Source organism: Hemitrygon akajei, chromosome 6 (assembly GCF_048418815.1).
Source record: "Hemitrygon akajei chromosome 6, sHemAka1.3, whole genome shotgun sequence".
NCBI lineage: Eukaryota > Metazoa > Chordata > Chondrichthyes > Myliobatiformes > Dasyatidae > Hemitrygon > Hemitrygon akajei.
In genome coordinates this window covers 184,453,975-184,468,721 of record NC_133129.1, presented here as the reverse complement: position 1 = coordinate 184,468,721, position 14,747 = coordinate 184,453,975, and the positions used below count along the sequence as shown (strand labels likewise).

Here is a 14,747-nt window from a genome sequence, read left to right as displayed (position 1 = left end):
CGCACTCACCACTGTCTGAGTAAAAAATGTACCCCTGACATTTCCTCTGTACCTACTCCCCAGCACCTTAAACCTATGTCCTCTTGTGGCAACCATTTCAGTCCTGGGAAAAAGCCTCTGACTATTCACACAATCAATGCCTCTCATCATCTTATACACCTCTATCAGGTCACCTCTCATCCTCCTTCGCTCCAAGGAGAAAAGGCTGAGTTCACTCAACGTATTCTCATAAGGCATGCTCCCCAATCCAGGCAACATCCTTGTAAATCTCCTCTGCACCCTTTCTATGGCTTCCACATCCTTCCTATAGTGAGACAACCAGAACTGAGCACAGTACTCCAAGTGGGGTCTGACCAGGGTCCTATATAGCTGTAACATTACCTCTCGGCTCCTAAATTCAATTCCACGATTGATGAAGGCCAATACACCATACGCCTTCTTAACAACGGAGTCAACCTGCGCAGCTGCTTTGAGCGTCCAATGGACTCGGACCCCAAGATCCCTCTGATCCTCCACACTGCCAAGAGTTTTACTATATTCTACCATCATATTTGATCTACCAAAATGAACCACCTCACACTTATCTGGGTTGAACTCCATCTGCCACTTCTCAGCCCAGATTTGCATCTTATCAATGTCCTGCAGTAACCTCTGACAGCCCTTCACACTATCTACAACACCCTCAACCTTTGTGTCATCAGCAAACTTACTAACCCATCCCTCCACTTCCTCATCCAGGTCATTTATAAAAATCATGAAAAGTAAGGGTCTCAGAACAGATCCCTGAGGCACACCACTGGTCACCGACCTCCATGCAGAATATGACCTGTCTACAACCACTCTGGGCAAGCCAGTTCTGGATCCACAAAGCAAGGTCCCCTTGGATCCCATGCCTCCTTACTTTCTCAATAAGCCTGGCAAGGGGTACCTTATCAAATGCCTTGCTGAAATCCATAAACACTACATCTACTGCTCTACCTTCATCAATGTGTTTAGTCACATCCTCAAAAAATTCGATCAGGCTCGTAAGGCATGACCTGCCCTTGACAAAGCCATGCTGATTACTCCTAATCATATTATACCTCTCCAAATGTTCATAAATCCTGCCTCTCTGGATCTTCTCCATCAATTTACCAACCACTGAGGTAAGACTCATTGGTCTATAATTTCCTGGGCTATCTCTATTCCCTTTCTTGAATAAAGGAACGACATCCACAACTCTCCACAATCTCCTCCCTCGCCTCCCACAGCCTGTAGCCTGGGGTACATTTCGTCTGGTCTCGGCGATTTATTCAAGGTTAAAGAACCTTGAAGAGGATATGCCACACAGGAGACGCTTACAAACACACACTCAAGAGGCCACTTTATTAGGTACCTAAGAGTGGCCACTTGGTGAATGTTCTGTGTTCTCTTCTGCAGATGCCAGATTATAACTTTCCTGTCTGTGTACTGCCCAAATGCCTTTGAATTGTTAATGTACATACCTCAATCACTTCCGCTGCAGCTCATTCCATACACCATCCTCCATTTGAGTGAAAAAATTGCCTCTCAGCACCCTATGGAACCTTAAAGTTGTGCCCACTGGTCCTTGATTGCCCAACCCTGGGATACATTCACCCTAGCAAAGCCTCCACAAGGTCACCCCTGAGTCACAAATACCCCGAAGAATCAAGTCCTGGTGTGCCCAGCCAGGACCTCTACTTTCAATGACTTGGCCTTCACAGCTGTCTGTGGCAGTGAATTCCACAGATTCACCATCCCCGGTTAAAGAAATTCCTCTTCATCTCTGTTCTAAGTGGATGTGCCTCTGATCCTAGACTCCCCACACTATTAGAAGCATCCATGCCACACTTGCTCTATCTTGACTTTCCCATATTCACCTTGGGAAATCTTTCTCCCACCCTGACTTATTGGAGAGAAGGTACAAAGGCCTGAGAACACACATCACCAGCTTCAAAGCTGGAGTCACAAGACCATTGATCAAATCCCTAGTCAACTACCTCGTTATACCTTGCACTTTATTGACTGGCTGGTCTGCACCTTCTCTGTAGCTGTTACACTCTATTCTGTATTCTGTCACTATCTTCCCTAGTTCTACCTCAATGCACTGTGTAAAGATCTGATCGGTATGAACAATGTGCAAGATAAGCTTCAGACATGTGATGAGTTTAAACCAATTTACCCATCAAGAGCAATGAAGCTCCGTCTAAAATTCACCCAGTGAGAGAAAGAACATGCCCATTCCAAAGGGTCACAGTCTCAGTGTAAGGGATGGGCTAATCAGGAATGTGGGAGGGGTGGTACTGAGGAAGGGTCACACTGTGGGAGGGGTGGTACTGAGGGAGGGTCACTGTGGGAGGGGTGGTACTGAGGGAGGGTCACACTGTGGGAGGGGTGGTACTGAGGGAGGGTCACTGTGGGAGGGGTGGTACTGAGGGAGGGTCACACTGTGGGGAGGGGTGGTACTGAGGGTCACACTGTGGGAGGGGTGGTACTGAGGAAGGGTCACACTGTGGGGAGGGGTGGTACTGAGGGTCACACTGTGGGAGGGGTGGTACTGAGGGAGGGTCACTGTGGGAGGGATGGTACTGAGGAAGGGTCACACTGTGGGAGGGGTGGTACTGAGGGAGGGTCACACTGTGGGAGGGGTGGTACTGAGGGAGGGTCACACTGTGGGGAGGGGTGGTACTGAGGGTCACACTGTGGGAGGGGTGGTACTGAGGAAGGGTCACACTGTGGGGAGGGGTGGTACTGAGGGTCACACTGTGGGAGGGGTGGTACTGAGGGAGGGTCACTGTGGGAGGGGTGGTACTGAGGAAGGGTCACACTGTGGGAAGGGAGGTACTGAGGGTCACTCTGTGGGAGGGGTGGTACTGAGGGTGGGTCACACTGTGGGAGGGGTGGTACTGAGGGTCACTCTGTGGGAGGGGAGGTACTGAGGGAGGGTCACACTGTGGGAGAGGTGGTACTGAGGGAGGATCACACTGTGGGAAGGGAGGTACCGAGGGAGGGTCACACTGTGGGAAGGGAGGTACCAAGGGAGGGTCACACTGTGGGAAGGGATGGTACTGAGGGAGGGTCACACTGTGGGAAGGGCGGGTACTGAGAGAGGGTCACACTGTGGAAGGGGCGGTACTGAGAGAGGGTCACACTGTGGGAGGGTCGGTACTGAGGGAGGGTCACACTGTGGGAGGGGTGGTACCGAGAGAGGGTCACACTGTGGGAAGGGGTGGTACTGAGAGAGGGTCACACTGTGGGAAGGGCGGGTACTGAGTGAGGGTCACTGGGATGGGTGGTACTGAGGGAGGGTCACACTGTGGGGGAGGGGTGGTACTGAGTGTGGGTCACTGGGATGGGTGGTACTGAGAGAGGGTCACACTGTGGGAGGGGTGGTACTGAGTGAGGGTCACTGGGATGGGTGGTACTGAGGGAGGGTCACACTGTGGGGGATGGGTGGTACTGAGAGAGGGTCACACTGTGGGAAGGGCGGGTACTGAGAGAGGGTCACACTGTGGGAAGGGGGGTACTGAGAGAGGGTCACACTGTGGGAAGGGGAGGTACTGAGGGAGGGTCACACTGTGGGAAGGGGAGGTACTGAGGGAGGGTCACTGGGATGGGTGGTACTGAGAGAGGGTCACACTGTGGGAAGGGGGGTACTGAGAGAGGGTCACACTGTGGGAAGGGGAGGTACTGAGGGAGGGTCACTGGGATGGGTGGTACTGAGGGAGGGTCACACTGTGGGGGAGGGGTGGTACTGAGGGAGGGTCACACTGTGGGAAGGGGGGTACTGAGAGAGGGTCACACTGTGGGAGGGGTGGTACTGAGGGTCACACTGTGGGAAGGGGAGGTACTGAGGGAGGGTCACACTGTGGGAGGGGAGGTACAGAGGGAGGGTCACACTGTGGGAGGGGAGGTACTGAGGGAGGGTCACACTGTGGGAGGGGAGGTACTGAGAGAGGGTCACACTGCGGGAAGGGCGGTACCGAGGGAGGGTCACACGTTAGGGGCATTTAAGAGGCCGATAGGCACAGGGATGGTAGAAAAATGTAGGATGAAGGTGTAGGTTGATCTTGGAGTAGACTAATGGTTGGCACAATATCACACCGTACTGATTTATTTTCTCTGTTGTGTCCCACAGGTTTTACATCCCAGTCTGAATCAAACAGCAGCCAAAGATCAAATTGTGTGCCCGTAATCGCAGACCTTTCCAGAACCCCGCCGACCCTGGGGGTTCACTGCCCGGTATGGTGTCCAGACACAACGGGTGCCTGCCTGCTGGCGGTCAGGGCAACGGTGACCAGTGACGACAGCAGGTAGGTCTGGTCCCTGGACCCTGGCAGCCCTCTCCTCATCTCAGCCACGAGACAGAGTAAGACAGCACAGGGCATGACTGACCCAGGGGGACTTGGTAGATAAACAAGCAACATCCGCTCATTGGGGGGGTGGGGGGCTTCTCAAAGCCAGAGTGTAAGAACTTCAGAGCCGGTGTGGGAGGCTAAGAGGGGAAGTCAGTCGGGCCTTGGCAGGGCAGCATCGTGGTTAGCAAAGCACCGTGACTCGAGGTCAGTTCTCATCACTGTCTGTTAGAATCAAATTGAATTAGCTTTATTATTTACATCCTTCATATACATGACCAGTAAAAATCTTTAGTTACGTCTCCATCTGAAAGTGCAATGTGCAATTATAGTAACTTATAATAAATATTAAATACAACAGGATAGTTGATACAACACAGAAATACAGATGCATCAGCATGAATTAATCAGTCCGATGGCCTGGTGGAAGAAGCTGTCCTGGAGCCTGTTGGTTCTGGCTTTTATGCTGTGGTACTGTTTCCCGGATGGTAGTAGCTGGAACAGTTTGTGGTTGGGGTGATTCGGGTCCCCAATGATCCTTCGGGCCCTTTTTACACACCTGTCTTTGTAAATGTTCTGAATAGTGGGAAGTTAACATCTACAGATGTGCTGGGCTGTCCGCACCACTCTCCACAGAGTCCTGCGATTGACGGAAGTACATTTCCCATACCAGGCAGTGATGCAGCCAGTCATGATGCTCTCAATTGTGCCCCTGTAGAATTTGGGGGCCCATACCAAACTTCTTCAACCATCTGAGGTGAAAGAGCTGCTATTGTGCCTTTTCTCATCACACAGCCGGTATGTACAGACCATGTGAGATCCTCAGTGATGTGAATGCCGAGGAACTTAAAGCTGTTCACCCTCTCAACCCTAGATCCATTGATGTCTATAGGGGTTAGCCTGTCTCCATTCCTCCTGTAGTCCACAACCAGCTCCTTTGTTTTTGCGACATTGAGGGAGAGGTGGTTTTCTTGACACCACTGTGTCAGAGAGATGACTTCTTCTGAGATTAGGCCTATCAACGTAGTGTTGTCAGCAAATCAGCAGATTAGAGCTGTGGATGGCGACACAGTCATGGGTATACAAGGAGTAAAGGAGGAGACAGTACACAGTCCTGAGGGGCTCGTGTTGAGGGTCAGGGGGCAGAGGTGAGGGAGCCCACTCTTACCATCTGCTGACAATCTGACAGGAAGTCCAGGATCCAGCTGCACAAGGCAGGGTGAAGGCTGAGGTCTCTGAGCTTCTTGTCGAGACTGGAGGGAATTATGGTGTTGAATGATGAACTGTAGTCCAAGAACAGCATTCTCACATAAGCATCCTTCTTCTCCAGATGTGTAAGGACAGTGTTTAGAGCTGTGGTTATTGCATCACCTGTCAATCGGAGTTAAAGAATAAAGAAAGAAAGGTTATTGAGGAACTAATCAGGGAAATGATGGGAGTGGTGTACATGGGCTTTAGACAAGGTCCCATAGGGTCATCTGGTCCAGAACCTTCCTCATTATTCCTTCTGTACACTAGTTATTTATCTGGTGCTGTATAGGAAGGAGTTTATTATTGTCACATGTACAGAGATACTTCTTGGACACTGTTCAGACAGGTTGAATCATTACACAGTGCATTGAGGTAGAACAAGGTTTAACACTATCAGAATGTAGAATAAAGTGTTACGCTTACAGAGAAGGTGCAGTGCAGGTAGACAATAAGGTACAAGGCCTTAACGAGGTAGGTGATGAGGTCAAGTGTTCATTCTATTGTACTAGGCAACCATTCAATAGTCTGGTAACAGAGGGGTAGAATTGAGCCTGGTGGTACATGCTTTCAGGCTTCTGTATCTTCTGTCCTGTGGGAGGGGAGAGAAGAGCGAATGTCCGGGGTGAATGGCGTCTTCGATTATGTTGGCTGATTTACCAAAGCAGCAAGAAGTTTAGACCGAAAAACAGTTATAAATGATAAAGATCATTGTGGGCCAAAGAGCCAGTACCGTGCTGTAACATCCGATGTTGTGTGATCTGGATTCTGCTTTTGATATTTGACTCATCAAACATCACTGGAAAACAATCAGGGAGTCGTATGAGTCATTGGGTCCGTTCTTCAGAAAAGCTTCTCCGTGGTTCCTCGTTTCCTTGCGGGATTGTTGCTGGCAGGAGTTCAGTGGAAACATTATTAGAAACAGAAGCTTGTAAATGGAAGTCCAGACGTGATACCAGCCTGTGGGGGGCCACCGCAGGCTCTCTGTTGTACGGAGCAGCAACTCGAGCTGCTGGAGGCACTCTGTGGTGTGGGAGCATCTATGGAGGCAGAAGGATGCTCACAGTTTAACTACCATTCAACCGTACGTGAATACTGGCAAACAAAACTGTGCTCTTCTGAGGTCAAGCTGCAAAACGCTGTACCAACAGCACATAGCACGAACAGTTTGAAGTCAAGCCCTGTCATCTGGATGGAGAGGGAAGATGGGAGATGGGCAGTGTGCAGAAGTGAAAGGAAGGAGTGGAGTAGAGGCCAGTGGGAGAGGGTAGGCACCCCCTCACTCCCCTCTCTCTCACACTTCCTCAAGATCAGATTTAGTCTATTTGGAACACCACTGCTCGGCTTTTCACCAAAACCAGGACGAGGGAACGTATTATGCCCATGCCAGCTACTCTGCATTGGCTTCCTGAATCTTTTAGAAATGATTCAAGAAGTTTTCTTACTTGTTTTTAAAGCTCTCAATGGTCTGGGATTGGAGTATATCACAGAATTGTTTTCATTTCAAAATCCTGCTCCATCTCTCGGGTCTTCTTCTGCTGGTCTCTTCAATTTAAACAATCTCCCTCAAAAGATAATTGTCAGGTCAGCTTTTCTGAACTACTCTCCTAAACTGTGGAATTCAATACCTAAAACTGTAAGGGATGCAGACTCAGTCGACACATTTAAACACCAATTTATCCAACCTTGATTTTAACTGACATTTTCTTGTCTTTTATTTTCATGTTTGGACTTTTAACCCATTGTAAAGTGCTTCGAACTACATCATCTGAGTGAAAAGTGCTCTATAAATAAAAAGAACTTAGAACAAAGCCTTGTGTCAACTGCATTAAATTGATGTAGAATCTTTCTATACTTCAGCATATGAGGGTTGTTGTTTGACGACAGTGGTACAATGCAAAGATGTAAAATTACTGTTTCAAAATAAATTAGCTCTGCAAATGTACTGTGGGTGCCTCAGTAGCATAGCAGTTAGTGTGACATTATTGCAGCTCAGGCCGTCAGTTCCGGCCCCGTCCGTAAGGAATTTGTATGTCATTGAGAAGTACAGCACAGAAACGAGCCTTTCCACCCATCTCATCCATGAAGAACTATTTAAGCTGACTACTCCCACTGACCTGCACCTGGACCACAGCCCTCCACATCCATGTACCTATCCAAACTTCTCTTAAACGCTGAAATCGAGCTTGCATACACCACTTGTGCTGGCAGCTCATTCTATATTCTCAAGACCATGAGTGAAGACAATTCCCCTCACGTTCCCCTTAAACTTTTCATCTTTCACCTTTCACCCTTAACCCATGACCTCTGGTTGTAGTCCTACCCAACCTCAGAGGAAAAAGCCTGCTTGCATTTACCCTATCAAACCATCTCTGAGCCATATTCTTTCTATGTCATGATGATGGACCTACCTGTACTCCAAGGGGTATTCAGTGACTTGGAAACCTTCTTGTATCCATTTCCTGACTTGTGCTTTTTAATAACCTTTCATGAAGTTGTTTGAAGTGTTCTTTTGTCTTCATGGTGTAGTTTTTGCCAGGATACTGACTCACCAGCAGTTGGACCTTCCAGATCCAGGTGTATCTTGACTACAATCAGTTGAAACACCTTGACTGCACACAGGCGATCTCCATTTAACTAACTATGTGACTTCAAAAACCAATTGGCTGCACCAGTGATGATTTGGTGTGTCATATTAAAGGGGGTGACTACTTATGCAATCAATTATTTTGTGCTTTATGATTTGTAATTAACAGATCTGTTTTAACTTTGACATGCAAGAGTCTTTTTCTGTTGATCAGGGTCAAAAAAGCCAAATTAAATCCACTGTGATTCAATGTTGTAAAACAAAACATGAAAACTTCCGGGGGTGGGAGAGAATACTTTTATAGGCACTGTAAATACTTTGAGGATAAATTTACTTTGAAATATAAACTTGGAAATGTACTATGGGATCTGAGTCACAGGGTTCCCAATCCTGTTGTCTTTTGCTTTGTCTGAAGCAGCTCTGAAACGGAGGTGGAACGACCAGTCCACCCACCCAATGTGATGGACTCTTCAAGCTCAGCAGACTCAATACCAGCCGCAATAGGTACGGGACCCAGAACCGAGATGACCCAGGCCACAGGGGAAGTAAAGACAAGCTCCAAGCCCCAGGAAGGTAAAACCACTTTCATCCTCCTCTTAAGCCGTCACCCCTACTGGGGCATAGGCTGTCAAGCAGCTCACCAGAGTCCTCTGTCCTGGGCCAGACTTTCAAATTATCCCCAGGTGTCGTCCATCTTCAAAGATCCTTCCTCCCCAGGAACACGGTCTTTGGAGCTTCTGTTGACGTGTGTAGCTCTGGGTTTTTACGGGATGGGGTTGCTAGCCCCATGCCCAGCACTGCTTTCACAAGCAGGCTTGGGACTGTCCATGAGGCAGCTTAACAAGTTACGAGCCATGGTTTTACAGGAAAGATTCTAGCATGGAGAAAGCTGTGGCTGGTTGGTTGCTGGTGACTAGTGATGTCCCACAGGGGTCTTGGTTGGGACTGATTTTTTAATATTACATATTAATGACTTGGATGATGGGATTGATGGTTTTGTTGAAAAATTTGTGGACGATATGAAGGTAGGTGGAAGGACAGGTAGTTTTGAGGAGGTAGAGAGGCTATAGAAGGACTTAGGCAAGTTAGGAGAATGGGCAAAGAGATGGCAGATGGAGTACAGTGTTGGGATGGTAATGCACTTTGGTGGAAGAAATGAAAAGGTTGACTATATTCTAAATGGAGAGAAAATACAAAAATCTGAGGCACAAATGGACTTGGGAGTCCTTGTGCAGGATTCCCTGAAGGTTAATTTGCAGGTTGAGTCTGTGGTGAGGAAAGCAAATTCGATGTTAGCGTTCATTTCAAGAGGACTAGAATATTTAAAAAAATGTAATGTTGAGATTTTATAAAACACTGGTGAGGCCTCACTTGGAGTGTTGTCAGCAGTTTTGGGCCCCTTATCTAAGAAAGGATATGCTGAAACTGGAGAGGGTTCAAAGGAGGTTCACAAAAATGATTCCAGAACTGAATGGCTTGTCATATGAAGAGCGTCTGATGGCCCTGGGCCTGTATTCACTGGAATTTAGAAGAATGAGGGGTGACCCCTTTGAAACCTATCAAATGGTGAAAGGCTTTGAAAGACTGGGTGTGGAGAGGATGTTTCCCATGGTGAGAGAGGACACAGCCTCAGAATAGAAGGTGTACTTTTAGAATGGAGATGAGGAATTTCTCTAGCCAGAGCTTATTTGTCATATATGTCAAGAAACCACTAAATCCAGTCTCTTAAATGTCCCTAATGTGCCTGTCTCTACCACTCCCCACGCCCTTGGCAGGGCGTTTCATGCACCCACCACTCTGTGTAAAACCCCTCCCTCTGACCTACTCCCTACACTTCCTTCCAATCACCTTAAAGTGATCTCCTTTCACTTTAGCCATTTCCACCCCGGGCAGAAGTCTCTGGCTGTCCACTCGATCTCATCCTGCTCGCTCCAGACAGAAAAGCCCGAGCTGTCTCACTAAGGCGTGCTCTCTAATCCAGGCAGCATCCTGGTTTGTTTGGGAGTATCATATTTCCAATGTCATCGGAACTGTTCCGGCATCGGTGGAAGGAGCCAGCGTCTCCCCCCTCACCTGGTCTCGCCAATTACCTGACATAGTAACCCAGTCGCAGAGCTCCCCAGCGTTTTGTCTGTCAGCCACATTGACAGCTAGTGACCATTTGGTGAACTACATTGCCACCTGGCGGCGACGTAAAGTAACTGCACACTTTTTCTCCCCACGATTTCCTCCTATTCCTCGGCATAGACAGAGTGGAGTCGGAAACTTTTACCCAGGGCAGAAATGGCCAATGCGAGGGGGCATAATTTTAAAGTGATTGAAGCAAGTATAGTAGGGAGGATGCCAGAGGTAATTTCTTTACACACAGAGAGCTGGGTGTGTGGAGCGCTAGGCACATGGATGATAGAATGATGGCGGGTTATGTAGGAGGGAAGCTTTAGATTGATGTTAGAGTAGGTTGAAAGGTTGGCATAACGTTGCTGGTCAGAGGGCCTGTACTGTGCTGAAATGCTCTATCTCTCTACTCTAAAAGCACTCAACAGGTCAGGCTGGAGGAACTCAACAGGTCAGGCAGCATCAGTGGGGGGAAATGGACAGTTGACATTTTGGGTTGGAACTCTTCATTGACCCTTCAACAATGTGAATTCAGCTTTTCACTCTGTACACTAACGATCTGTCGAAGATTACCTGAACTGTATTTCTACTAATGAGAAGGTGCTGGAGAAACTAAAGGTCACAAAGGTAGATAAATCACCTGGACCAGAAGGACTACATTCCAGAGTTCTGAAAGAGGGAGTTGAAGAGATGAGGGAGGCACTTGTACTGACCTTCCAGTAATAACTCGAGTCAGGGAGGGTCCCAGAGGAATGCAAAATCACAAATACCATGTTTAAGAAGGGAGGTGGTCAAAAGACAGGATGAAAGATAGGCTGGTTAGTCTAACCTCTGTGATTAGTAAGATTTTAAAGTTCATAATTAAGGATGAAACTTCTGAGTTCTTGGAAGTCTATTTTTATTTTTAGAGATTTTTAAATTTAGAGATAAGCACAGAATAGATCCTTCTGGCCCAACGAGCCGGCTGTCCTGAAACCCACCAATTTATTTACTTACTATCCATTACAGTGCAGGTCCTCCATCTCTCTCTGTCCTTGGCCACGCAGATGTAGAAGGATTCTTCATTGCTGTTTCCGTGACAGTTTTGTTTTACCGGTGAGGGTTGTTACCCCTGAGCCTGGAGACCGGTGGTTCACTTTACCCTTTGACATGGGTGACCCCACCAAGACCCAAAGCACAAGGCCCTGACTCCCGTCAGCCGAGCTCCCCAGGTCATTGAGTATGCAAGCCTCCAAAGCGCAACAAGGTCCTGGTCTGCTTGGAGGATCCCGTCTACTTCACCATAGCTTAACCTCATAGCATCTCCAACACCATCACACTGAGCACGGGGGCCCCCCAGGGCTGTGTGCTCAGTCCACTGCTGTTCACTCTGCTGACCCACAACTGTGCTGCAACACACAGCTCGAACCATATCATCAAGTTCGCCGATGACATGACCGTGGTGGGTCTCATCAGCAAGAATGACGAGTCACCATACAGAGAGGAGGTGCAGCGGCTAACGGACTGGTGCAGAGCCAACAACCTGTCTCTTAATGTGAACAAAACAAAAGAGATGGTTGTTGACTTCAGGAGGGCACGGAGCGACCACTCCCCACTGAACATCGACGGCTCCTCGGTAGAGATCATTAACAGCACCAAGACCCTGCAGCGGATAGTGAGGTCAGCTGAGAAGATCATCGGGGTCTCTCTTCCCACCATCACGGACATTTACACTACACGCTGCATCCGCAAAGGAAACAGCATTATGAAGGACCCCATGCACCCCTCACACAAACTCTTCTCCCTCCTGCCATCTGGGAAAAGGCTCCGAAGCATTCGGGCTATCACGACCAGACTATGTAACAGTTTCTTCCCCCAAGCTATCAGACTCCTCAATACCCGAAGCCTGGACTGACACCTTGCCCTATTGTCCTGTTTATTATTTATTGTAAATGCCTGCACTGTTTTTGTGCACTTTATGCAGTCCAGTGTAGGTCTGTAGTCTAGTGTAGCTTTCTCTGTGTTTTTTTTATTACGTAGTTCAATCTAGTTTTTTGTACTGTGTCATGTAACACCATGGTCCTGAAAAACGTTGTCTCATTTTTACTATGCACTGTACCAGCAGTTATGGTCGAAATGACAATAAAAGTTGACTTGACTTGACTTGAATCGCAGGACAATTTACAATGATTAATTTAACCTACTAATCAGTAAGTCTTTGGGCTGTGGGAGGAAACCGGAGCACCTGGAGGAAACCCATGCACCAGTGGGGGGAAAAGTACAAACCTTCTTTCAGAGGATGCCAGAATTGAACTCTGAACTCTGTCGCCCCGAGCTGTAATAACGTTACAATAACCACTACGCTACCATTGTGCCCCATTATCTGCGAGAGTAGAGTGACGTTAGCATGGTCTTCAAAGGCAGATCGACCTGAGACATGGGCTGTCCATTTCCTCCCACAGATGCTGAGTTCCTCCAGCAGATTCCAGAGGCTGGTTCTGTAGCCTCTCATGTCTCCGAAAGATCCCATATGGATTCTTTACTCAAACGTGAAAATGGTTCAGCGTAGATTAAAGGGTCTGTTTCTTTGCTGCTGTTCTCTATGGCTCCAGTTGTTTAAAGTGTTCAAATAGAATCAGTATAGATTTGAGACCTTCCGCTGGTCAGATCGAGCATGGATACTGCGTGCCGTCTGTCTATCACGAGCCAGGGCAGTGTGATACGGAGCGCACAGCAGGCTCCCATCTCCACACAGCTGATCGTCCAAAGAGACGGCAGAGTTGCCGGTCAGCATTGAACTCAACGTAGGGACTCCAGCTCCGGATTATTCCCTCAGGGTTTATTCCCGAAGCTTTCCCCACAAGTAGGGGCAAAGCCCGGTGGGGATGGTGGGGGTGGGGGGAGCGTTGTGGGGACAAACTCCCACTACCTACTAAATGCTCCCAATCCATTGCATCTCAAATAGCCTCTGACAACCAAGTGCAACCCCTGGCATTCACCAGTGGTTTAGCTACTAATCCCAGTGGGACCATTTCTACTGACAGGAGAAGGGGCAAAGGCGAGTTACTGGCCCCTTAAAACCAGCCGCTTTGGGCAGATGGGGCTCATCAACTGTGGTTGCAGCTCATCTCGGAGAAGGAAACTAAATCATTATGGACCTTTTTTTCAAAAAAAGATTAATTTGCACTTTCTGCTTTTTAATCTCTATTCCACAGCCCCAAGTCGAACTTGCAGCTTCAATTCCCTGGCCACAGACAGGCAGGAGACGTGGAGGAATAGACTACGTAACAGTAAGGATATTACATCACGCAGCCTTTCACTTGTACCGTCACTGTCCCATGTCTGTGGGAGGGGGCGTACTGAGAGAGGGTCACACTGTGGGAGGGGTGGTACTGAGGGTCACACTGTGAGAGGGGTGATACTGAGAGAGGGTCACACCGTGGGAGGGGTGGTACTGAGGGAGAGTCACACTGTGGGAGGGGTGGTACTGAGGGAGGGTCACACTGGGAGGGGTGGTACTAAGGGTCACACTGTGAGGGGGTGGTACTGAGGGAGGTTCACACTGTGGAAGGGGTGGTACTGAGGGAGGGTCACACTGTGGGAAGGGTGGTACTGAGGGTCACACTGTGGGAGGGGTGGTACTGAGGGAGGGTCACACTGTGGGAGGGGTGGTACTGAGGGTCACACTGTGAGAGGGGTGGTACTGAGGGAGGTTCACACTGTGGGAGGGGTGGTACTGAGGGAGGGTCTCACTGTGGAATGGCCACTACTGGGGGAGGGTCAGTCCTTAACTGACCATGTTCGAGAGATGAGTGTCGTGAGGCACTGTTGTTCCCTGCTCTTGTTCTGGGGTAAAGAGACAGTAGTCCTGGGGAGGATTCAGTAGACCCTCTCCTGGAGCTGCCAGACCTAAACACTCCAACACTGCCCCCCGCCCCCCCCCCCAACATGAGATGGAAGAGGGAGCCAGCAGTTTTCCACGCAGTCCTTTAAGCAGCCTCAAGAGGGCAGTAGAACCTCATGTGATTTCATTGCATAACATTTGCTTATTGCTTATTTGAAGTAAAGTTCAAAGTAAATTTATTATCAAAGTACATGTATGTCACCATGTACAACCCTGAGATTCATTTTCTTGCAGGCATACTCAATAAATCCAATAACCATAATAGAATCACTGAAAGACCGCTCCAGCTGTGTGTAAACCAGTTTGCAGAAGCCAACAAACCGTAAAATAATAGTAACAATAATTGTATACATCGTCCCAGTAGTACAGGTATCATCCCAAAACTACTACATAACAGCATTAAACAATCAGGCCTACACAGCAATATTCATGTAAATCTCCAGAAAGCCACAATAGTAAACACCACTAGAAAAATCCAAGTTCCCAGCAATTGAGAAATGAGCGTGTTTGGCTATGCCCGTACCTTAGGTTTCACCAGCATGAGCTGAGAAAAAGAAGC

General features: G+C 48.3%; 1 protein-coding gene across 11 annotated transcripts in view; it reads left to right on the top strand.

Moving 5' to 3' along the window:
- LOC140729753 (F-actin-monooxygenase MICAL2-like) overlaps nt 1–14,747 on the top strand; it is a 261,577-nt gene that overhangs the window by 202,716 nt on the left and 44,114 nt on the right. For 10 of the 11 annotated variants that reach the window (XM_073049926.1, XM_073049935.1, XM_073049934.1 and 7 more), the window contains 3 exons: nt 4,139–4,313; nt 8,606–8,763; nt 13,500–13,574. In XM_073049926.1, the coding sequence (XP_072906027.1) occupies nt 4,139–4,313; nt 8,606–8,763; nt 13,500–13,574 (408 nt within the window). The remainder of the gene's footprint in view (nt 1–4,138; nt 4,314–8,605; nt 8,764–13,499; nt 13,575–14,747) is intronic. The other variant, XM_073049928.1, reaches the window with a different exon arrangement.